Genomic DNA, 25,386 nt, shown 5'->3' with positions numbered 1-25,386 from the left:
CGTCTCCTTCTCCTTGTGCCCTCCATCTTTCCCAACATCAGGGTCTTTTCCAGGAAGTCTTCTCTTCTCATGAGATGGCCAAAGTCTTGGAGCCTCAGCTTCAGGATCTGTCCTTCCAGTGAGCACTCAGGGCTGATTTCCTTAAGAATGGATAGGTTTGTTCTTCTTGCAGTCCATGGGACTCTCAAGAGTCTCCTCCAGCACCATAATTCAAAAGCATCAATTCTTCGGCGATCAGCCTTCTTTATGGTCCAGCTCTCACTTCCATACATCACTACTGGGAAAACAACTTCCAGGCGGCACCATTTTGGAACATAGGAAGCTATCTTAATAGCATCAGATCATTGGTCTATCCAGCTCACATTGACTGGCAGTCGTTCTCCAGAATGTCAGAGAGTGAAATTCTGAGGTTTTGGACTACAACTCCCATCATTCCTGGCCTATCAGACACTGCCAGGGGCGGATGAAGTTTGTGGAAGGCTGGTCTGGAGATACAATGCAGGGCCACAGGGGATCCACTTCCCTTCGCAAGCAGATTTGCCGGGTTACCAATTGAATGGCAATTGCTTCTGCACTCTTCTGACTTTTAAAACCATAAAGGAAAAACTGAGGATGTCATGATGACCCACCAATGGAGCAATCAATGTTTTCTCACGGCTGTTAAGAGTAATTAATGCCCATCCCAAGCAAAGTGCGTTTTTCGTCGATTAAAGCTATTCACCGGGGAAAGTTGGGAGATTATAAAGTAAAATGACCACAATGGGAAAAGAAATGTCTGGGTCACCGTGTCTGCAGGCGGCTGATTCTATATATTTAAGAGAGGCTATACTGGCTTGATGTGAACTTTTTAATTAAGTGGAGGGAAAGCAGTCTAGTCACACTGGAACCAAGTTGATTTTCGGGCCCCTGAAAGCCTGTCCTGTTAAGGAAGTGTGGGTGGTTAATATGTAGTTCACCACCAAAGTTCCATCTTGCAGCGCCCCGAGAGCAATGATTGGTTAGTATCCTCCCCAATCGGACTTTAAATTTCAGGCAGGTTCAAAGGTGAGGGGCAAAGCTTCGTCCAGAGTCGGTGAGGTGGATTCGAGGTCTGGAAGATAGTGTCTGTCTTGGAGGTCAAGGTAAGAACTCATTGTGTCAGCTGGTTAGTTTTGCTATTTAAAAAGTCTTGAGGTGCGTTTGGGCTTAACAGATTCATTGTAGCATAAGGCTTTGTAGACTCTTGCCTAATCTGAATCAAACTATAAGATGAAACATTGCTCAGAATCACCCAGATGGGAGGAAGTGTGAGATGACTTAGAAGGGAGCAGGAATCATTTTCTTATTCAGCTGGTCTACTCAGTGTTATCTTTCTAGGAAAAGATAACTCACCACGAATGCCTCACTTGTTCTCTTCGAATGCCAATGGTGTCCTCCTGAGACATGTTGGAACTGAGTTCTGGCAAGTTCTGGCTGGGGGAAAAAAGCCCTGGGTTTCCAAAGGGGTTGCAAGAAATAGATTGCAGTTTGAATGTAAAATTCCTAATATATATTAATATTCTCCCCCCCCCCATACACATATCTTAGGGAAATATTCCAGATCTTTCATCTTCTCCAGTCCATGTGCATGTTAAAAGGAAAAGTAGAAAACAGTGTTTGCATTGATGTTTTCTTGCATATGAGAGTCTTGAATTACAACAGAGGAAGTTTCTTGAATTATAATTGCTTAGAAAAGGCTAGCCCATGCCACAAAGCTTTGTAAGTGCAATGCAGGAAATCATACTAGTCTTCTTTTGGAGCAGCGGTGGAGCTAATATACCAACAATGCAAGCGGGAGAGTTTATTCTTCTCCTCGTCCTCCTCATTGGCTGCATACAGACCTTACATTTGAAGCACTTGCAAAGCACATTAAAGACCACTACTTCACCCAAAGAATCCAGGGAACTGTAGTTTGTTAAGGGTGCTGGGAATTATAGCTTTATGAGAGGTAAACGACAGTTACCGGGATTCTTTGGAGGAAGCAATGTATAAGCTCCAAATCCATATTTAATGGCAATGTGGGCAACTCCTCAGTGCGCTTCTTGGTTATTGAGGATTTGAGCTCTGGTCTCCAGGTCCTCGTTTGATGTTGACACTACTACATCCTAGAAAGAAAGAAAGAAAGAAAGAAAGAAAGAAAGAAAGAGAGAAGAAAGAGAAAATTGGAGATAATTAAATTACACCTGAACAATACACTAAACAGTGCATACGCCATGGTACATGTAGCAATGTGTGCTTGGATTTATAATTCACTGAATGATTTGTTTATTTGCAGCCCCATTTGTAAGGTCAGGCTGTGCCTGCTGATGAAGATGAAGAGAACAATTGTGTTTCTTTGCATTGTTGCCATAGCCTGGGCAGCCCCAGTAAGTTCTTCTTAATGGCTTGCGTATATGTCAGACATGTCCACGGGCATGAATTAGCCGTCAAATGGGCGCATGCAGAGATGGAAAGGAATATATATATTCTTACGTGAAAGCAACGGCTGTTGCGTAGAAGAACTCACAGGGCACATTGTACTTAAAGACAGGTGAACAGTGCATGGAATTGCTTGAGAAATGTGCATGGAAGATTCCAGCGTGGGGTCTGAGCAGCTGTGTCATTAACGTGACAACAGGCCAGAACTCTGCACATGCAAGGCACGCTGTGGCCTAGAAACTTTCTCACGCTGCAGTAGGGCTCACAAAGCATGTGCAAAAAGCCACCAGCCTGGCATTTAACAGAGGCAGTAGCAGACTTGAGGGCTTGCTGATATGACAACCCCAATTCCCTAGGACAGAGGAGAGGCTGGCACAGTCACTAACTGCCTGGGCCACGTGTTCCTAACTGCCCCTCCTCTCAAGACATACCTCCCCATACCCAGCACCACTGTAATTGGGCCTCCCCCGCTCTCCCCCATGGCTCTGTGAAAAACCGTTGAAACACACACAAAAAAAAAATTCAAAGGATATTAAAACAGTTTAAAAACAATTTGAAAGAGGAAGCCCTTTCTGCTGAGCAGCAGCAGCAGTCCTTATAAAACATGTGTTAAGGAGAGGTAGGTAGGCATGTTGGTCTGACGCAGTCGAAATAAAAAATTAAAAAATAGTCCAGTAGCACCTTAGAGACCAGCTAAGTTTGTACTGGGTACGGTGATACCTCTGGTTACTACCTTAATTCGTTCTGGAGGTCTGTTCTTAAGCTGAAACCGTTCTTATCCTGAGGCATGCTTTTGCTAATGGGGTCTCCCATCTGTGTGCGTGCCTCCGGCGCACAATTTCCGTTCGCATCCTGGGACAAAGTTTGCAACCAGGAGCAGCTACTTCCGGATTAGTGGAGTTCGTTACCCGAAGCATTCGTAACCAGAGGTACCATTGTATAAGCTTTCGTGTATCTGAAGAAGTGTGCCTGCACACGAAAGCTTATACCCAGTACAAACTTAGTTGGTCTCTAAGGTGCTACTGGACTATTTTTAAATTTGTTAAGGAGAGAATTGACTCAAATTACAAATGCAAATTATTTTTGGTGGGAAATTCTCAAATTAAATCGGTCCTTTTCCCATAGCCTCTTTAGTTTAAATCTTTCCCTGCTCCCGTTTTGCAGAATTTTCTGTGTCGTTAGATAAATTCCCACTACACGTCAGACAAAAATAAAAATAAAAATCACTCTTGATATTCTCTGTTGGTTAATTTTTAAAAGTGAGCTTCGATTGCCTTTTCAACTTTGTTTTCTGATTTAAAAGCTCTCGCAGAGTGAGCCAAGGGACAACAATAGGAGCACCGGGGGAAATCAGGTGAGTTCATCTTTGCGAAATTTCTTGGCTATGTGATTTGATTCTGCAAAGTTGAATCAGATTTCAGATTTCCTTTGACATGTATTTGAATACACTGCTCCTAGTAAGGGCTTAACCATATTGGCCCCTTCTAGTGGGGAGCCCAACTCTCTCATTCCAAATGCAACACAGCACATAAGGTATAGCCTGGGCAGAGAGTTACTCCAGGGCTGGCCCACCCATGAGGCAAGGTGAGGCAACCGCCTCTGGCGGCAGAATCCACAAGAGCAGCTGATCCTGATGTAGATCTTTATTCCTCCCTTGTTCCTGACGTAGATCTTCACTTATGCACTGAAGGTGGGGAGAGGGAAGTAAGGCACCATTTTGTGATTTGCCTCAGGTGGCAAAATGTATTGGGCTGGTCCTGGGTTACTCTGAACATTGTAGAGGGAACAGGTATCCTCTAACAACTCTCAGCACCCTTAACAAACTGCATCTCCCAGAATTCCTTGGGGTGAAGCCATGACTGTTTAAGCAATATAATAGTGCTTTAAATGCCTGGTGAGGATGCGACCCTACTCTTGTCCCACAATACTCTGGCTGGTTTGTTGCGGATTAAGATGGAGCAGTGAACATTTGGATTATTCTAAGTCTGAGGGCCACAATTCCTTCTTACATACCAGTGTTTGGCAGTGCCAGAGGCAAAACTGGGAAGGGTTCCCTAGAAATAGGGAAGCCATGATTGTCCAAGTGTTATAACAGTGCTTTAAATGTTATACTGCATATGCAGCCTAATAATGGCAGCTATTTCTCAGTGGAATAAACAAGACGATCAGGTGATGCTATCTTTACACCCAACTGTGTCGTTTTGATCCTGCACTCCTTTGAAATCTGACATTCCGCCCAGGCCTAACTTGGCACTTCCTGAAAAACTAATATTTAAAGAACAGCGGTTTTCCTGTCTGTGCCAAATTAAGCTCCCGTTTTAGCTCTTGTCACAGGTTGCCAGCATGTGGCCTGAAGCCTTGAAAACAGCCCACCCACCTGCCATTGTCGCCGTCAATTAAGGCTAAGCAAGATCAACAGCAGTCAAGCAAAACGTGTCAACTCCTTTTATTTCTGGTCACCGGGGAGTGACCTCTAGCAGAATACAAAAAAAAATAATGTGTTAGAAAAGGTTTTTTTGGAAATGCATTGACATATATGTTTGAAAAGTTATAGGAATGGGTAATAGAATGTGACAGATAGACAGGTTTTGGTGTGTGTTTTTTTTAAAAAAGGAATTGAAAGAGCAATTGAATTATGGACAGAAGACCACAAACCCATCTTCTCCAAATTTAGACAACCAATTCTTCCTTTGTAGCTTTCTGAAAACGATAGCTAAGAGGGTTAGATCACCTCTGGCCATTCTGCAATTTGAAAACTGCTTAGCACCCTGCTCTGAAAAGCATTTAAAGACATGCTAGCCCAGGGGGTCAGCAAAATTTTTCAGCTGGGGGCCGGTCCACTGTCCCTCAGACCTTGTGGGGGGCCGGACTATATTTTGAGGGGGAAAATGAACGAATTCCTATGCCCCACAAATAACCCAGAGATGCATTTTAAATAAAAGCACACATTCTACTCATGTAAAAAAAGCTGATTCCTGGACCGTCCATGGGCTGGATTTAGAAGGCGATTGGGCCGAATCTGGCCCCTGGGCCTTAGTTTGCCTACCCATGTGCTAGCCCTTTATAGCCACGCCCCCTCAGAGCATCACTGTTGAAAGCTGCATTGCCCCTCCATGTATTGGGGGCTGAACTTTCTGTCGTGGGGAGGCTTCCCTGCTTGTGGCAGATCCCCACAATTTAGACCCCTGGATGATCAGGTGTGCTGGTCCAGGGGGGAGGTTACCGTGGGGCGAGGTCCAGGACCTGAGTTGAGGATCGGCAGACAGTCCTCCACGGGCAAAGCGGGGTCCACAGCGAGAAGCCAGGCAAGGACAGGAACTCTGGGGAAACAGGACTGGATGCTGGCTGAAACAGCTCTTCAACGATGTTGCTCCCACAACCTGGGACCGGGCTGACTGGCCTTTATCTTCTCTGAGGCCAGGGGCGGTCCCGGTCCCCAGGAGACCCGCCTCTCCTGGCCTTAAGGCGAGCACTCCTCCTGGGAGAAACCAGTTCCCTTCGCCTCTCTGCCCTGAGTCTCTGCAGTTCAGGAGAGGCTGAAGGGTTACTAGGCCCAGGGGGAGACTCACCTGCAGGCACTGAGTCCTCAACCACCTCTGGAGCCAGAGTGGATTCACCTGGTGCCTGCTCCTGAGGATCCGGCACAGGTGCAGGCGCTTCAGAATCAAGGCCCTGCCCCAGCTCAGCCGGCCCTGGAGGCGGGGACTCCTGTGCAGGCTGGGATTCCTCCGGTTCAGCCTCTGAATCGGATTCCCAGGCCATCACATCAGGATTCTAAACCACATGAGGGACCTACACAGGTAGAGAAGGCTCCCTGAAGTGGCATGTAGAGGAAACGCCCCCTAAAGAGACCTATTTATTTATTTGCATTGATTTAAGATCACTGCCTTAGGTTCAAGACTCCTTTTGCATCAGATTCGTTTGTGAGACCCTTTCCACCGTGGCACCTTCAATATGGAATTTTCTCCCTTGGCAACTCTAACAAGCTCTCTCTCGTTGAAAGCGATTTTATCCAGGAAAGCCTTTTAGGATACGTTTCCCTTCCCCCTCACCCCCATTGCCTCCAGGAACTGTTTGACATCTCTCTGGGCCCTCTGCGGGCTCAAGCCCTCCTGTCACATGACGGCCACGGACCACATTATGACTGCCACCACATGGTGCAATGTCAATTCTTTCCCACATAGTCTCAGTAACACAAAGCCAGCCTTCAGCTGAGTATTGCATGGTTCTTACTTGCAGTCTTCCCACTTTTCTTTGAGCAAGGGCTGCAACTCTGTGGTAGGACAGCTGCTTTGTAAGCAGAAGGTCTCTGGTTCAACCCCTGGCATCTCGAGGTAGGATTAGCAATGTCCAGTGAAACCCTGGAGGGCCACTGCCAGTCACCGTTTGAAACTCCTATTGTGTCGGAATCTCCACTCGGCCAAGCTGATAAAGCTCACCTTCCGGCCGAGTCCTTCGGAATCACCCTCTGACGAACAATTAATGACCTGAGCCTCTGATAAGGCTCCAAGGCACGTTCCCCCATTCAGCAGAGTTTCAAAGCAGCAGAAGTGATGAGATTTATGGCTACATCGCTATGCTTTATTTCTTACTACGCAGACAAAAATACACCCTCTCTCTGTGAGAGCAGAGAGCAACTGAAACAAAGGAGCAAAGGAACAGAGAAACCAGTACGTCACATCCGTCTCCCTTCTCCCGTGAGACTTCCAATAGCCTGGACTGTCTCTGGAATGTAAACAGAGCCTTGTGACTCTAAGCAGCTGCTCAGTGGCAAACAGAAACTAACATATTGTTCTTGGCGCGTTTTGCGACAGGGAATTTCATAAACACGAGCAGTTTCTGAGATCTGGGTGCAGTACTGAGCCTAAGATTTCACATTAAAACTGCCACTGCTGACACTGAGTGTGGGAGGAGAAATTCCTGCCCGCTAGACTTCCAATAGATCTAGTGGTCGTCTTATACGCAGAAAAATACAGTAAGGTTTGTGAACTGGACACTCAAGGTGGGTGTCTCTGCCATCAGTATAGGCCCTAAATATGTGTTGATTCTGGTGCCAGGAAGATATATTTATATGAAGGAAAAGGGATGTAAGAAGAATCCAGGGCTTGTCTGCAGAGTGGAAGGAAAGGAGGACCTTTTTATGCCTCCCCACTTCCAGCCACTCTCTGAAGACTGGAGAAGAGACCCTCTTAAGAATATTAGGGAGGCGGGCAAGGGAAGCATGGCTTTGTGTTTTGCAGTCTTCTGGTGAGGACTAGACCATGTGAAAAATGAATGTAAGATTTTAGCTGCAGTCCATTCACTTTTAGCTTTGTATTCTTGTTATAAAAAAGTGTGCCTAGATATTCCGCTGTTGTGCCCATAACCCAGGTTTAAGGTGCCCTTTAGCACCTAGCTTTCATATCTCAGTTTCTAACATTTCTGCCAGTGGACACAACATTGAGCTAGGAGGACCTATGACTTGACTCAGTGTAAGACAGGTTCCCTTTTCATTTCTGCTCAGTTCCTACTTCCTGATTATGTTTCTCTCCATAGGATGTATCAAATGTGGGCCATACCAGCAAACACGATGGTTCAGAGAATGACGAGGGATTTTATGAAAGTGGAAACAATGGAAATACCAGTGGAAATACCACTGGCTGCATCAACAGAGGAGATGTTGGCCATGAAGAATGTGAAAGAATCGAATCTGCCACACAAAGAGATATAATCAATGGAGCTGATGGTTTAGTGAATGCTCTTGGAAATGTTGGCAGAAGACCTGAGAGCAACCCTAGTCATGCCACAACAAATGGAAGTAGAGAAAGGGATGTTACTGGAGAGGGAATCCTTAGGGGTAACTTGGAAGGTGGAAACTCAAGTGATGCCAGTCGTGGGACTGGAGATGGGAATGTTGATTATACCATCCGAACAGACCTTTCGACAGTCACTCAAAATGACGATGAAAAGGAAAACCACATTGGGAACATGGTTGCAGAAGGATATGGCGGCACCCCAGGAGACCAGAGTAACAACATCCAAGGCCTAAATGGTGCAGGTGGAGGTGGATATGCAAATGCTGCACCTGAAGGAAACATAACAAGGGCATCTATGACAAATATGGTCCATGGAGAAAGCATTCACTGGGCAGACGTTAATGAAGCTGGCAGTGGTAATGGCGGAGACCCAAGTGAAGAAGGTTCTAGCGATGGCTGGGGGGATGGACGTGACGAAGACACGACAACTCTGGGGCGAAATGAGAGAGGGAAGCATAGCAATCAGACTTGCTACAATGACAGAGATGTTGGTGGAGATGCTGCAACCAACGGAACTGTGGAGCTGTGCCTCAAAAAGAAACAGAATAACACTCTAGACTCAGAGGGTGTTGCTACGGTGAGTTGGGACCCATGATGGGGCAATGTCAAGTAGAGAAGGAGCAGGTGGGAGGAGGCTGCTGAACTATTCTGCCAAGCCCTGCCTTTGCCCCTGCCACCCCTCTCATTTCTGCACTCTGAGACTAGAAATAAGTAGAGTAGTAGAGCAGCTTAAGGGAGGGGTTGCAGGAACAAAAAGTTGGAGCCGGGGGAAGAGTTTAGCACTGCCTCCCAGCTGCTGCTTCTCTGCTTGGAATTGCCACTTTATACCATTTTAGCACAACCCTCTTCTCAGATGCCATTCTCCTAGTGGACAATTGTTCACTACAAAACAAAAACAAAACAAAAAATGAAGGCACATCTCCCTTCCCATCTGGAAGGGTTGTTGTGGGGCTTTAAGCCCCTTTGCCTTGCCGGTTGTGGGTCCTGATCCAGATCACGCTACCTGCACTGCAGCAAAAGCTCCCATTTACAGTGGTACCTCGGGTTAAGTACTTAATTCGTTCCGGAGGTCCGTTCTTAACCTGAAACTGTTCTTAACCTGAAGCACCACTTTAGCTAATAGGGCCTCCTGCTGCAGCCGCACCGCCAGAGCACGATTTCTGTTCTCATCCTGAAGCAAAGTTCTTAACCCGAGGTACTATTTCTGGGTTAGCGGAGTCTGTAACCTGAAGCATATGTAACCTGAAGGGTATGTAACCCGAGGTACCACTGTACTCCAATGAGAGCTTCCTCCCTCAATTGCAAACAGTAAGTGCATGGGCCCAGTCTGGAGTTGGGCTCCAGTGGGGGGCAAAGGGTTCAAGCCCGTTCAATCTACACCAGGGCCCCCCATCTGCCTGCAGTTTAAAATCCATTCATGGAATTGCTAACTGAATGATTTCATTTGGGATTTGCTTGCATCCTCCTTTCCTTTTGGTCTCCAGGGCGCTGGCGGTAGCACTAACGGATCAGTTGTGAACCATGCAGATGGCAGCAATGTGAATGATACTGGCAGGGATGGGACCCCTGACAACAGAGAGGCCATGGATGGGCTTCCTAATGCAAGCAGCTCTCAGGACGCCAGTGAAGGTCGCCTAGAGGATGCCAGTGATCACGAGGACACCAGCGAAGCCGAGAGCAATAGCATTTATAGTTTGAGTTCTGAACTCATGCAAGGGGACGAGCCCGACGAAAGCCCCGAGTCTGAAGGCAGCCAGCAAGAAGCGTCAAGTGAGGCAAGCGATGGGGAGGACTCAGAAGACGAGTCTCATGGAGAAGAGGAAGAAAGTGCCAGTGAGAACGAGAGCAGCGAGCAGGCCGAGAGCAACGACGAAGACAGTCAACCAGAGAGCAGCGAGGGTGACGATCAGTCAGACAGCAGCGACAGTGACAGCCATCCAGACAGCAGCCAAGGTCAATCTGATAGCAGCAGTGGGAGCGAGTCGGAAAGCAATGGAGAAAGTGAGTCTGAGAGCAGCAGCGAGAGTGGGCCTGACAGTAGCAGCGAAAGTGATGGCAAGGCTGACGAAAGCAGCAGTGAGAGTGAGTCTGATAGCAGCAGTGGAGGCGACAGCAGCAGTGGGAGTGAGAGTAGCAGTGAGAGTGAGAGTGAGAAGTCCAGCAGTGAGGGTGAGAGTAGCAGTGAGAGTGAGAGTAGCAGTGAGAGTGAGAAGTCCAGCAGTGAGAGTAGCAGTGAGAGTGAGAAATCCAGCAGTGAGAGTAGCAGTGAGAGTGAGAGTAGCAGTGAGAGCGAGAATTCCAGCAGTGAGAGTAGCAGTGAGAGTGAGAGTAGCAGTGAGAGTGAGAATTCCAGCAGTGAGAGTGAGAATTCCAGCAGTGAGAGTGAGAAATCCAGCAGTGAGAGTAGCAGTGAGAGTGAGAAATCCAGCAGTGAGAGTGAGAAGTCCAGCAGCAGCAGTAGCAGCAGCAGTGAGAGCAGCAGCAGCAGCAGTGAGAGCAGTAGCAGTGAAAGCGAATCTGATAGCAGCAGTGAGAGTGAAAGCAGCAGTGAGGACGACAGCGAATCTGATAGCAGCAGTGAGAGTGAAAGCAGCAGTGAGGACGACAGCGAATCTGATAGCAGCAGTGAGAGTGACTCCACATCCGAGAGCAGTAGCAAGAGTGACAGCAGTGGTCCATCGGACACCAGCGAAAGCAGCAGTCAAGCAGGGAGCAGTGAAAACGGCAGCCAGTCAGACACTGATAGCGAGGACGGTGGTGAGTTAACGGGCAGTGAAAGTGAGAGCGATTCGGCAAACCAACCTGACGGCGATAGTGAGAGTGCACCTCTGAGTGCGGAAAATGGTGCTGCCAGCGACGGTGCTTCAGATACAGCGGAAATGGCAAGTGACGATGAATCTGTAGCAAGCGAGGAGAGTGACAGTGATGCTCAGTCAGAAGGTGGAGACACTGAGAGTGAATCCATAAGTGAAGGCAGTCAGAGCAACGACCTAACCAGTGATTATTAACGCAAGGTTGAGGAAGGATCAAATTACGGCAATGGGAATGCTCATGATGGCAGAGGAAGACTGGACAACGACACAGAAGCCAAGCCAACAGGCCGAAACACATTTGTCAGGAAGTTACCACCACAAGATCTCTGTATAAGTGTGATTAGGATCAGGGTCAAGGTTGAATTGGGGACGCATTAGCAGGAAAGCTGCCCCAGTCCTTATAGTCACAGGGGATCAAAAATGCTGTGTTTATACATTTTTGAGTGCTGCGGTTTTGTTTGCAATAAATTATATGCCTTTGCACAATGGGTATTCAATTGTTGGTAAACAGATGCAATATAAATAAAAGCCCAGGTTCTGATACACATGTTCATTCATCAAAGACCTCCAGGGTTGGTTCTTATAAGTGTTATTCATTACTTGGCTGCAGTATCCTGACTTGCATGTGTGAATGAAACATTGCAAATAGAATTCCTGGTAAACACCACCTGGCCCGTTTTTCTTGGTTTACTTGTTCAATATCATGGTTCTTAGAAGATTATAAATGTGCCCTGTGTGTAAACTGTAAAATAAATTATTATTTTTCATGTTGTTTCATGTATTTTTCTTGGGAATGGCCCACCCAGCTTTTACTCTCTGTTTCAAAAGGAAATCAGAGAAAGGGATGCTATTGAGCCACACCAATTTAAGACTGTGCAGGAGGCAATCGTGTTTTGCCTTGAATCCAGTGGTTGAGTTCCTATTTACAATTGTACATGAGTAAATATACTACTTGATATAAACATCATTTGGTCGCAGGAAATGTATTTTCAATTTGCAACCTTGTACAGCCACATTTCAGTGAGCGCCACAACTGAACAAGAACAACAAGAGTTATTGTTATTTAACTTATAGGCCACTTACATGCCCAACTGGCTTTTAACGTGTTCACAAACAGGAAATCAATCCAATAACATTAATATACATTTAAAAATCAGTTAAAATAATAAAATCACAAGTTCAACTCAAGGGAATGCTTCCTAAAGAGCCGGTGGAATGCCAATGTTGATAGGACATATAATAATACAGCAGAGAAGGCATTCCACAACACAGGCACCACCAATGAAAAAGCCCGCTTCCATGCTACCACAGGCCAATAATCATCAGGCAATGGCAAAATTAAACAGGTTTCATATGTTGACTGTAGGAAGATTCACCCTGCCCCCCAGGTAAGCTGGTTCAGAGTTATTTAGGGGTTTGTATGTAAGTAGCTGAACCTACCACTACTGGTGTGTTGGTGGCTGGGGGAATTTTTTACATTTCCTGAACTTTCCAAAGTATGTCAAAAATATATTGTTTCACATTCCTCTTTTCCTGAGCCCTGGTCAGGAGTGATAGCTCTGCTTCCCTTTGAAAGATAGAGTAGATTTACAGAGGTACCTCAGGTTACATATGCTCAAGTTACATAAACTTCAGGTTACAGACTCCGCTAACCCAGAAATAGTACCTCGGGTTAAGAACTTTGCTTCAGGATGAGAACAGAAATCGTGCTCCAGCGGTGCGGCAGCAGCAGAAGGTCCCATTAGCTAAAGGGGTGCTTCAGGTTAAGAACAGTTTCAGGTTAAGAACAGACCTCCGGAACGAATTAAGTACTTAACCCGAGGTACCACTATATATACAAATGGGCAGGTTGAGCAGGTATTGTGGACCTGCAGAAGGAAGCACACCAGCACTGCTTTCCAAAGAAAACCCTCTTCATTCCTGCTGCAACCCCGGAGTCGGCCACGACTGGACCTAATGGTCAGGGGTTCCTTTACCTTTACCTAATGAGTGAAAATGACATGCAAAATATTTTATACTCAGGGAAATTGCTTTGCAAAATGTGTATCGTAGGCAACATTGCGTGGCGAGTTCCTGCCCCCCACCAGGAGAAATAAAGACACGAGACACCATAATTAAGGTTAATTGGGCGAATTAGGCCACAACTTTATTGAATTCAGGAATGAGAGGCATTGGCTTAGGCATTGGTCCTATCGACTATCCGGCTCCAGCCCATTTGCTGGAGACACGGGGAAGGGTTAAGAAGAAGAAGAAGAAGAGTTTGGATTTGATATCCCGCCTTTCACTCCCCTTCAGGAGTCTCAAAGCGGCTCACATTCTCCTTTCCCTTCCTCCCCCACAACAAACACTCTGTGAGGTGAGTGGGGCTGAGAGACTTCAGAGAAGTGTGACTGGCCCAAGGTCACCCAGCAGCTGCATGTGGAGGAGCGGAGACGCGAACCCGGTTCCCCAGATTACGAGACTACCGCTCTTAACCACTACACCACACTGGCTCTCAGTGTGGTTAACACTTTATTAACTGGTTAACACTTTACTGGGGGAGTCCCCTGCCAAGGCACGTCGACTAGGAGCTCCCCCGGGTCACCGCTCTGGGGCGTGCCTTTGGCCCACACCTCCATAGGCTTCGGACAGGGCCATGCCCCCCGGAGTCCTTTAACGGACCACCCTTCGCTCACTGGGGGGAGGTGATGGCGTTCCTCCCCCCCCCACATCCTCTTAACCCCTTCTTACCAATGCCTACCGCCAATGCCAAAAAGTTGTGACGAGTTGCTACGAGGTAGGCGAAAAACCAAAAGACAACAAATTGTCAATTGGGAAAAATTCCTACCATGCCCCTTGCGGCGACAGACCAAAGTCCATAGCAAAGTCAAAGACCTACCTAAAGCATACCTAAAGGGAGGGAGGGTGGGAAAACGTGGGGGCGAGCCGGCGAAAAGAGGGCGAGCCCCCTCTGCGCCGGCCCTAAATAGGGCAGACCCGGGCGGGATTCCCCTGTTCTCACGGGGGCTGAAACCAGCCCCCGCTCACGTGGGGGTGGGCGTGAAGCCCGCAACCCCACCTCCTGGGCAGGCCGGAAGTGGCTTTGCATACAAACCTGTGTAAGGGAGAAATTTGCACCCGGATCCCGACGGATTTTTACAAGGGCTTTCAAATGATAATTGCAAAGTGACGTGGAATTGTGGAGGTCTACATTTAAGTCTGGAACAATAAAAATGGATGGATTTGGCCGTGCCTACCACCCAGAGGAGCCACTCCCAGAGCCTCAGGTGGAAGTCCCACTTGGAAGCAATCTATATGTCCCCTTTATGCCAGAGACAAGTTTGTGATGCTTTTGTGTTCTTAAGCACTTCTTCTTAGCAATTTATATAAAGCTTGGTTTCTCAAGCAAGCTTGGAGATGCCCTTCCTGGCAGCTATTCCTAACATTCCTTGTGGGTGTCACGAGGAAATGGCTGAGCTGAGTGTGAGGAAGTGGGGAAGCTGTAGTTGCCGTCACGGATTTTCTTCTGCTTGGGTAAGCTTTCTCTGCCTCCAGTCCCTCATGTCTCACTAACAGGATGTGGCAAGGTTTTATTTAGGTCCGAGCTGGGCGCAGTCATTGGTGTATGTTTCCCCAGCACCTCTTCATAGGGATAGACAGTATTATTTCTGGTCTGTGTTGCTTTCACATGTTTTCATGTCCAAGTCCATTCCGGCCCATTTGCATGTTAATCTGTGATCCGGTGGAAACTTACACTCGGATCAGCCCATTAATTTGGGAGGATCAATTCACAGCAGAACACGCAAAGAAAACTGCCTCTATATCAGCCTTTCTCAACCTGTGGGTCCCCAAATGTTGTTGAACCCCTAGCTAGCAAGGCCAGAGCTCAGGGATAATGGGAGTTGTAGTCCAACAACATCTGGGGACCCACAGGTTGAGAACCACTGCTCTATATAATGCCACTATACACATCTATGGTGTGACCGAATAATAATAATAATAATAATAATAATAATAATAATAATAATAATATGTAACTTGTACCCTGCCCATTGGATTGGGTTGCTCCAGCCACTCCAGATAGCTTCCAACAGAATATAATCCTTGGAGAATAAAAATATAAAGGTAAAGGTCCCTTGGATGGTTAGGTCCAGTCAAAGGCGACTATGGGGTTGCAGCGCTCATCTCGCTTTCAGGCCAAGGCAGCCAGCGTTTGTCCACATTCAGCTTTCTGGGTCATGTGGCCAGCATGACTAAACCTCTTCTGGTGCAACTGGACAGCATGACAGAAACCAGAGAGCATGGAAACGCCATTTACCTTCCCGCCACAGGTACCTATTTATCTACTGGCACTGGTGTGCTTTCGAACTGCTAGGTTGGCAGAAGCCGGGACAGAGCAATGGGATCTCACTCTGTCGTGGGGATTCGAACCATTGACCTGGAGGATACAGCATTTGGAATACTGTGTACAGTTCTGGTTGCTTCACCTCTAAAAGGATATAGTAGACTTGGGAAAAGTAGAGAAAAGGACAAGCAAAATGATCAGGCATATAGTAACATAGCCTAAATATTAAGAAAAGGACTAAAGAAAGACTATAATAGCTACCTATTCAGGTAGGGGCCCCGTGACAACACATTGAAATAATATTGATTTGATCTTGAAAGAAAATTACAATCAAGCTTTCTTAGTTCAATGTTATCCCACTAGAGTGCATGAACCAGAAACCTCATAAAGCTTTCTGTCAGTTAGCATGTTGCAAGTTCCTGCCAACTCTGGATCCTAGTAGAATATTCGCAAGTAGCTGAGTAGAAGCATAAATATTGCTTGTTGTCGCTCTTGTGAGGCCTCACCCCCCCCCCCCCAATTTTGACTGCCTTGGGTCCTCCACAGGGTTTAATCCAGCACTGTGTCTACCACACACTGAAGAGGCAACCCACTTTTCAGTTTGAAATTTTAAGCTGAATCTGAAAAACAGCTTGCCTCTTCCACTGCCTAAGCTGTCACAGCAGACATGCTAAAGAAACTCCTAGCTGGGTGCAAACTTCTTTCCCTTGGCATCTATAACATGCCAATTGGTTGTATCACAGCTGCAAAGGGCAAATTCAGCAGTTTCATTTCAGTGTTGCAGCTGTTCTAAGCATTCTCCCACATGGTGGCTGTAAGGCGAGAAGATATGGTAGCCCACAGATCTTTTTATGCTAAAGACGGTTCTCGGAAGCACTTCGGTACAAACTGTCTACTGGTATAATACATATATTAGCAGGAAGCGAGTCCGACTGGGGATGACAGCACTCTGGGTATAAATGTGGGTGACACTGCAATTGTTTACACTCATAAACCTGCAGGCATGAGAAGTGGCATAAATTTAGAAATCCAAATGAACCCTTAGCAAAATCCCTCATTAAATGCAAACTGGTCTAGTCATTTTGAGAACCACAGCTTATTTTTAGGGAAAACGTCCATTTGGAGGCAGAAGGGAAGCGGGGGCGGCCTGGATGCCTGATGACACCTTATGACATCACTCTCTTCCTCAAGGCTGCTGATTGGTCCTTTTGTAGCTGAAGCAGAGTTTAAATTCGTGCACCGTCATAGAAGATGTCAAAAACTGGTGTTCAAGAATTGGATCCCAAACTGATGTGCTTTGGTGGAACAATTTTGAAAAAGGAAACCCTGGAGCAACCTCATTGAGACAGACACAAAGGTAAAATCTTAAATTATTGTCCTTGTTCCGATGCTCTTAAGAGTTAAAGCCAGCACAGGGGGCACCTGCTGGAACTGTGTTAATGAGAAGTCTTAAAGATGTGGGAGATTAATGAAGAAGCGTTAATGAATGATGAAGAAGGAGAATGCTAAGTCCCTGTTCTCATTATCTGATGTTTATGAGATTTATGCAAAAAGGGTCTTTAAATCATTTTGATACTCATTGAACAATGGAAACGAGTGTTTTATAAAATGTAAATTTGGATGCATGTGGAGACAAAACAATAAATTGGGAGAATCTTGCCGACAAATTTTGCTTCCAAAATACAAGTTCTGTGTGTCTTGCTGTTAACCAGAAGGTTGGTGGTTCAAGCCTGCCCAGGGATAGCTATGAGCAGGATTCCTGCATTGCAGTGGGTTGGACTAGATAACCCTTGGGTTTCTTCCAATGCTACTATTCTGTAATTCTGTAATATTAATGCCATGTTTGCTAATAATAAGTACCTGGTTTCCATTATTTATTGTTGAAATATGTGTGGCCCCACTGGCTTAGGTCAGATTTTATGCATTTATGTTCACCTCTTGACATCTCACCACTTCTTATCTAATCATTTGATGAATCTCAGCTAAAGACATGGTGCCGTCATTCCAAAGGATTGTGCTTCCATGTTTATCAGGCGATACAAAAGTTCCAGCTGTAGTGATGCTGATGAATCTGTGATAGGAGATCGATATGCTACACATGGACCAAGAAGGAAAGGGCCAACTCCAAACCACAATGCAAGGGTGCATGTACACTTATTGCTAACAGTAGTGTCTGGTGCCCATCAGGACCAGCAAGGCAAAAGGCAGGGAGACCAACTGTAGGTGGAACCAGAGCCAATAATCAACAGTCACCCCCAACTCGTAAAAAAAAGTGGGGAATTGCCCCTTCTCCTAATAGACCACCATCCACGGATCATTAGTCCCAATGTGTTTTGAGAATACTGTGTGCAGGCGATCACTTATCTGGAGCTGCTGCAGTCGTTTCCCCAATGTTGTTGTCTTGGAGGTAGCATCCATATCTAACTGTACAAAGGTATTGTGTGTGGCTGTGTAAAAAGGAATGACCTGGGGGGGGGGGTTGGTTTACTTTCCTAATTGCGTTTGTTCCCTTTATTTCATACAACTCAATCATGAAATTTACTAACTCATGTTGCAAGTGACTTAGGATCATTCTTGTCTGTTTCTTTTGGCGGGGGGAAGCTTAGCACTTAAAAATAAAGAAGGCACATTATTTATTTATTGCTTTTATGTACAGTGGTACCTCAGGTTACATACGCTTCAGGTTACAGACTCCGCTAACCCAGAAATAGTGCTTCAGGTTAAGAACTTGGCTTCAGGAGGAGAACAGAAATTGTGCTCCGGCGGCGCGTCCGCAGCAGGAGGCCCCATTAGCTAAAGTGATGCTTCAGGTTAAGAACAGTTTCAGGTTAAGAACGGACCTCCGGAACGAATTAAGTACTTAACCCGAGGTACCACTGTACTTCCTTTTCTACAAGTCACTCAGACATGGTTCTCCCTCTCTGCAATTAATCCCCAAAACACCTTGCCTTAGCAACTCTTATCTTTGGACATAGACTTGGGCTCCACACCACATCACAGAGAACTAGCATCCTTCCTACTGACCATAGCACAATTAGCAATAGCTCAGCAGCAAAAGAACCAGACTGAAATACCCCGGAACATATGGGAAAATAATACCTGGGATCCAGCAATGTCTGAGTGCCTTACCAAACACAGGGGGGCAATTAAAGGCATAACAAATAGGGACACCTTCCAAGAGACGTGGAACCCCTTTCTTTAACTACGTTAAGGACCCAAATCAGGATCTTGTTATGCCAGCCGCTCAATATTCTCAGTGGAGAAGTTACGTTAAGTAATATGTTTGAAGATTGAATGTGTAAGTTTACGTCTAAAGTCAATGGATAGGGCAAACTTCATTAGAGGCACTGCTGGACAAGTGTTTAATGGTGTTAAATGGTTCTTTTATCGGTTTAAAAACCAATTAAAATTTGTTTTTTAAAAAGAAACCAGTCCCCACCAGCCTGTGAGGTAGGTCAGGCTTAGAGGCAATGACTGGCCCAATGCCACCCAGTGAGCAAATGTGAATCCTGGTATCCCAGGTCCGAGTCCAATACTCTAACCATTACAGCACACTAGTTCTTATGAGTGCTTATGTGGATGTGTGAGATAGACCATTGTTTCTTTCACGTAGTTAGGAATTTATTTATTAAACAATCCTTTAAAGACTATTTCCATAGTTTTTAGGGGTGGGGTGTAGTGAGTCACCTATGAGTCATACCAAAATGCAGGTGTTGGGTCCCGATTCTCTGTTTCCCTCTCAGCCTTTTCAGGGGTACCTTTAGAAGTGTTATGAAAGCACGGTGGGACACAAAGCAATGACGGCTCTATATGTTTTATTTATTCAGCAGAATTTGTATGCTGCTTCATTGCAAAACCCCCAAAGCTGTTTACAATAAAATATACTTCTCAGAAAGGCAGTCAACATTCTGTGCACAGCTGCTAGATTATGTGCAGGAGGACACATTTTGCAAACAAAGTTCCAGGCATGCCCTCTCTTTCAAAACACGGTTTTGTTTGTCCATGTGGTGTGCTTTAAAGTGCAGACCACAGCCAGCCCAATACATTTTGGCACCTGAGGCCAACTGCAAAACAACGCCCCCTTCCCTACCATTACCAGAGAAGAAGGGGTGAGTGAAGATCTACATCAAGAACCGGGGGGGGGGGGGGGATAAAGATCTACATCAGGATATGCTGGCCCTGTGGATCCTGCCACCTGAGGTGGTCACCTCATTTTGCCTCACGAGTGGGCCGGCCCTGGTGCAGCCTGTGTGCTCAAAACACATGAAGTAATAATTGCTTGGAAAAATAAAATGTACATGCAAATTTGGTTTTCTACTATCGTTGCATAGTTGCACATCATACACAGTGTTAGCAAGCAACACTGATTTGTTGCTCTAAGCTGGCATGAAATTGGCAGCTGGCCGCATGTGGGCTGAATCCACTTGCTAGCAACATGCAGTGGGCCATTCTGCCCTGCAAAAAGAAATGACTAGCCTTAGGAAGCCTGGTCTAGGTCTTTCTGCATAAACCAGCCAGGTGTGTACTCTGGCACCAGCATGGTGAAAAGGAGCAGTGATGAGGGACTCTTTACCATCTCTGACCTAAAAATTGCCAGCACAGTTGCTGTTCATTCTCTATTTTTACACACTGCTTTTGATGTTGTTACAGAAACTAAAATGAATACGAAGAGGACGGCACTCTTGTTTATCTCCCTGTGGGCTCTATCCTGTGCTCGTCCTGTAAGTATTTTTTTAAAAAATGCATTGCAACCCTGACATTTTAAACGTGTTTGGTTTTAAGTATGTCCTCAGCTCACCCGCTGAAATCAGTAGGATATAAAAACATGTAACTTCAACTGGCTTGTGTCCTTTGCGCTGACTTTCTTCTGAATAATTTCTCTAACAACTACAGCATTCATTCATTCATTCATTCATTCATTCATTCATGTTTTTCTTCTTTTAATATATCCAGGTATCCAGACACCTAGGTGCACATCACAGGAGCTCTGAGGAACACTGGGTAAGCAGGCCATTGTGCTTTCTCTTTCATCAATTGATGAATTCTGCTACAAAATTATTTTAGAAGTCAGAAACAGGAAAGAACTCTCCCCAGGACCACTTGAGATCATCAAGTTACATTGAGTGCAACACAACCAACCAAAAAAAACAATTCCCTCAGATTTTGAGTTGTGCTGTGGATGAAATCACTTGGCCATCTGCTGCACTAGAATTATTTAGGCAGCATTTCTTGCCCTCCTCCTTAGTTTCCCCAAGAGTTGCCTTTTGTTGTGTCACGCAGCCCACTGATGACCACTGAGGCAAGCTGGAACTCAGCCCTCGATAAAAGCAAGTCTTCCTTTGCTACCAGTTGCTGGGGAGCAGCTTCCACTTAGGTGCTCTGAGGCAAAGGCTCAATACATTCTGCTGCCTGAGGCAGATCAGCAAATGGTGGTTCCTCCCAAGGTCAAGGTGCATAGTACCCAAGGACATCCAAGTTATTCTGGTACCTGAAGCAGAAAATCCCAGGAGTTGCCCTGCTTTACCTAATGATAGGGCCAGCCCAGCAAAGGAGTAGGTCACACAAACAAACAAAATTTGTTAGAAATACACCTGTGCACATGTGCCCCTCCAAATGTTGTTGGCCTTCAACTTTCATTAGCCTAGCCGCCATGGCCAATGATCAGGATGATGTGAGTTGTAGGATGAAACAGCTGGAGCATTAGGGGTGGCTGATATACTACCATGTGATAGGAGCCACACTATTTTTGACATTTACTATAATATAACAAATGCATAAGAACAGAAGCAACAACAAAACTGCAAGTAGGCATTCCTTAATGTCCATCTTTTGTACAGGCTACAGCAATTGAAGGAAGCTTGAATGAGGTAGCTGATTCCACAGATGTTAGTGATGAAGATACAGAGAGCAGGCCAAGCACAAGCATGGAAAATGGAAGGAAAGATGTCAGTGAACGTGTGAGCACAAGCCATGAGAGCAGTGAAGGCAAGAACTTCATCAGGAAAGTTTCCAGTGGAAGCCTAGAGAGCTCTTCAGAAGATGACCATGAATGGATCACTCGGGACAATGACGATGGCAATTATTTCAGAGTCCACCACCAGACAGTTCAGAGGAAATGGGCAGATGACAAAGACTACTATGACCATGGGGACAGTTCTAATGATCAGTCTGCTGACGGAACATCTCTGGTAGGTATTTAAAAGGTTACCATATAAACCTTTGAATTGAAGTAGCCAGAATTATTTCCCCATCATAAGCAGCTGAAAGTTTCATAGAATCATAGAGTTGGAAGAGACCACAAGGGCCATCGAGTCCAACCCCCTGCCAAGCAGGAAACATCATCAGAGTACTCCTGACATATGGTTGTCAAGCCTCTGCTTAAAGACCTCCAAAAAAGGAGACTCCACCACACTCCTTGGCAGCAAATTCCACTGTCGAACAGCTCTTACTGTCAGGAAGCTCTTCCTAATGTTTAGGTGGAATCTTCTTTCTTGTAGTTTGGATCCATTGCTCCGTGTCCGCTTCTCTGGAGCAGCAGAAAACAACCTTTCTCCCTCCTCTATGTGACATCCTTTTATATATTTCCACATGGCTATCATATCACCCCTTAACCTCCTCTTCTCCAGGCTAAACATGCCCAGCTCCCTTAGCCGTTCCTCATAAGGCATCGTTTCCAGGCCTTTGACCATTTTGGTTGCCCTCCTCTGGACACGTTCCAGTTTGTCAGTGTCCTTCTTGAACTGTGGTGCCCAGAACTGGACACAGTATTCCAGGTGAGGTTTAGTCACCTCAATTCAGTCAGATTCAGTAACATGAATGTTACAGAATATTAAAATACAATAATCTATTAAACATTAAAAGCTTCCCTAAACAGGGCTGCCTTCAGATGTCTTGCTTCTGAATCTCATTGTAAAAGAACCACCTAGCTTTTGGCAAAACAGGTGCTTGTTGGGGTAGAGGCAAGAGTGCCACTTGGCCTGTGAAACTCTAAAAACAACGTGAAATAATAAAGTTTTGTTCACCTTCCCGTTTGTCGTCTTTTATAGGAGGATCAAAATGAGGTTCACGAAGACCACAGCGATTTCAGAAAATCCAAAGAACAGTTTGATGTTGAAAATGATGGCATGCTTTATTCCCCTGATCAAGTCTTGTATACTTTCATGGGGAAAGGAGGAAGTGATCTGACCAATGATGAGGGTGCCAGTGGTGATGATGGACATAATGAGGAAGGCACTCATGGGGTAACTCCAAACAAAGGAAACGATCAGCAAACTTGGGTGACCAATGGGGAGCAAGATGGTGACAATGCTATTGGCCAACGCCACGATGGCAGTAGTAGCAGCAGTAGCAGCAGTAGTGAGAGCAGAGACCTTGAAAAAGAGAATAACCACATTACTGATTACAGCAAAAACCAAGGAAGTGATAGTTACAGCAGCAGCCAAGAGGAGAGGTATGATTTTGATGACAAAGGAATGCAAGGAGATGACCCAAACATCTTTGAGAGCCATGACAGTGATTCTCACATGCTTCATGGAGATGTCCATTCAAAAGAAAGCAGCCAGGAAAGCAGCAGAGAAAATGGGCACAGAAAAGCCAAACATCACAGCAAATCAGTGGAACAGTTTGCCAGGAAAGTATACCATTATGTTGATGCTGATTCAGATGAAGATCACAGCCCTGAAGAGGAAAAGTCCCTGCAGGAGGAGGATGCTGATTCCAAAGAAGAAAGCCAGTCTGTAGAAGATGTTAGTCAATCAACAGAAAATGTTCCCAGTAGATCCAGAGAGCATGCAACCAGTCATTCCAGAGAGGCTGTAAAGCCTTCATCTAGAGGGCACAGCAGCAGTCAGTCCAAAGAGACCTTTGACAGCCGGTCCAGGGAAGATGCGCACAGCCGATCCAGGGAAGATGTGCACAGCCACTCCAGGGAAGATGCGCACAGTCAATCCAGGGAAGATGCGCACAGTCGATCCAGGGAAGATGCGCACAGCCACTCCAGGGAAGATGCACGCAGCCGCTCCAGGGAAGATGTGCATAGCCGATCCAGGGAAGCCAAGCAGAGCCACTCCAGGGAAGATGAGCACAGCCACTCCAGGGAAGATGTGCACAGCCGATCCAGGGAAGTCAGGCACAGCCAGTCCAGGGAAGATGTGCACAGTCAATCTAGGGAAGATGCACGCAGCCGCTCAAGGGAAGATGCGCACAGCCGTTCCAGGGAAGATGCAGATAGCCAGTCCAGAGAACTCAGGGCTAGTCGGTCTAGAGAGGATGAGAACAGTCAATCTAGAGAGGGTGACGACACTGCATCAGCAGAAGACGTAAAGAGTGAATCCACTGAAGACAGCAGGGACTCCTATGAGAAGACTTTGAAAAAATCTGTAGAGATAAGTGACAGATCAGATGAACCCAGTGTTAGCAGATCTAAAGAGCAGGAGAGTGACTCTACTGAAGAAGTAGGAAAAGCGCCACCGAGGGGCAGTGAATCCAGGGAGTTTAAGAGACAACACAGCAGATCAGGTGAGAAGAGCACATCTACAGAAGAGAGTGAAGAATCATCTGAGGACATAGAGGAATCCAGCCAGGGTGACAGCAGGTTGTCTCAAAGTGCGTCGTCTGAGAGCAGCAAAGATTCCCAAGACAGCGCCAGCAGTGAAGACAGCGATTCGAATGCTCTCCGGTCCGAAGAATGGCAAGGCCAGCAGAGCAGATCAACAGAAAGCAGTGAATCCAAAGGCGAGGAGAACAGTCATTCTATAGAAGGGGAATCCAGCCAATCCAGAGAGGAAACAAAGAGCAATTCTGAAAGTACGGAAGACGACAGCTGGTCAAGGAGCATGGAGCTAGAAAGCAGAAAGTTAATGCTTGACATTTATCATAATAAGCCTTTTAGCGATTACGATGATAACGATTGCCAGGATGGGTATTAAAGCATTAAAAAGAAACCCAACTCTACGCAATATTTTGAGGTCAAGATGCGACCTCATCTTTTAATTTATTTTATCATTTTTAGCAATGTGAATATTGATAACAGGAAATTAGAGTCACCGCTGAATTTCAGTTAAAGTGAAATCCGAGATGGATCCTCTCTGGGGAGTAAGATTAGCAGAACAAACCACGTGAGGTTCGACACACTACCAAGTTGCCACGGAATTCTATCTAAAGCACAAGTCAAAGCAAATGTTGAGGTTCCTTCTCAGGTAAAACAGCTGAGTAATTCTGAGGGAGACTAAAATATTTCAAGAACACCTCAGAACAGTAGAAGCCACCAGGAATTTTGCCTGACACAGGGCAGTTCCATGCAGCAGTGGGGACAGCTGAATAGACTTGCCTCAGGCCTTGGAGGGCTAAGATGGCTTGAGGGGCCCCTCCAGTGACCAGCTGCATTTTTGTTTGAGTTTATAACTTTATTCTAACAAGACTCACGTTCCAGGCCTCAGACAAGCTCTGCACTGGCCTGCCACACAGGTTGGGAATCTGGGGCTGCCCCCGTGTTGCTCTGCTACAACTCCCATAATCCCATTTGCCATTCCGACTGGGACTGATGGGAGTTAGGAGTTCAACAACATCTAAAAGAGGGTTCCTTACCCCTATCCTAGCAATCTGTTTGTGCCACTACCACTGAATTTTTGGGGGGCTGTTGTGTATGTGTCTTGCAAGGTAAAGGTTAAGTCCAGTCAAAGGTGACTATGGGGTGTGGCACTCATCTTATTTCAGGCCAAGGGAGCCGGCATTTGTCCACAGACAGCTTTCTGGGTCATGTGGCAGGCGTGACTAAAACGCTACTGGTGCACGGAGGACCGTGACGAGTGCCAGAGCGCACGGAAACGCTGTTTACCTTCCCACCGCAGCAGTACCTATGTATCAACTTGCACTGCTATGCTTTAAAACTGATAGTTTGGCAGAAGCTGGGACAGAGCAACGGGAGCACACCCCGTTGCGCAGATTCGAACTGCCGACCTTCTGATTGGCAAGCCCAAGAGGCTCAGTGGTTTACACCACAGCATAGCCTTATTGGAAA

The 25,386-nt window shown here is 46.1% G+C and overlaps 2 protein-coding genes across 2 annotated transcripts; both read left to right on the top strand.

Annotated features, from left to right (window-relative positions):
* The first annotated feature begins 1,044 nt into the window (after positions 1-1,044).
* Positions 1,045-11,770, top strand: LOC309350135 (uncharacterized protein). The gene is made up of 7 exons (XM_081876818.1): positions 1,045-1,121; positions 2,294-2,384; positions 3,740-3,790; positions 7,972-8,808; positions 9,716-10,386; positions 10,495-10,571; positions 10,653-11,770. Exons 2-7 carry the CDS (start codon positions 2,325-2,327, stop codon positions 11,237-11,239), a joined length of 2,283 nt encoding a protein of 760 aa, XP_081732944.1. The 5' UTR covers positions 1,045-1,121; positions 2,294-2,324; the 3' UTR covers positions 11,240-11,770.
* A 2,736-nt stretch (positions 11,771-14,506) lies between these two features.
* LOC309349778 (uncharacterized protein) lies at positions 14,507-24,579 on the top strand. Its single transcript, XM_081876057.1, has 6 exons — positions 14,507-14,557; positions 16,560-16,725; positions 20,019-20,089; positions 20,322-20,369; positions 21,206-21,556; positions 22,415-24,579. The coding sequence occupies exons 3-6, from the start codon at positions 20,027-20,029 to the stop codon at positions 24,293-24,295; spliced, it is 2,343 nt and encodes a 780-aa protein (XP_081732183.1). The 5' UTR covers positions 14,507-14,557; positions 16,560-16,725; positions 20,019-20,026; the 3' UTR covers positions 24,296-24,579.
* The last annotated feature ends 807 nt before the right edge of the window (positions 24,580-25,386 follow it).

The sequence above is a fragment of the Podarcis erhardii genome (assembly GCF_964252035.2).
Source record: "Podarcis erhardii genome assembly, chromosome: 9".
Classification (NCBI taxonomy): domain Eukaryota; kingdom Metazoa; phylum Chordata; class Lepidosauria; order Squamata; family Lacertidae; genus Podarcis; species Podarcis erhardii.
This window is presented reverse-complemented; position numbering and strand designations above follow the sequence as displayed.

Excerpts from the sequence above, each read along its gene's own strand:
- LOC309350135 (XM_081876818.1), top strand. The coding sequence starts at position 2,325 with ATGAAGATGAAGAGAACAATTGTGTTTCTTTGCATTGTTGCCATAGCC. Across the intron at positions 3,791-7,971 it reads GGAGCACCGGGGGAAATCAG|GATGTATCAAATGTGGGCCA; the intron begins GTGAGTTCATCT and ends TTCTCTCCATAG. Across the intron at positions 10,572-10,652 it reads GAGTGAGAGTAGCAGTGAGA|AATCCAGCAGTGAGAGTGAG; the intron begins GTGAGAATTCCA and ends GTGAGAGTGAGA.
- LOC309349778 (XM_081876057.1), top strand. The coding sequence starts at position 20,027 with ATGAATACGAAGAGGACGGCACTCTTGTTTATCTCCCTGTGGGCTCTA. Across the intron at positions 20,090-20,321 it reads CTCTATCCTGTGCTCGTCCT|GTATCCAGACACCTAGGTGC; the intron begins GTAAGTATTTTT and ends TAATATATCCAG. Across the intron at positions 21,557-22,414 it reads CTGCTGACGGAACATCTCTG|GAGGATCAAAATGAGGTTCA; the intron begins GTAGGTATTTAA and ends CGTCTTTTATAG.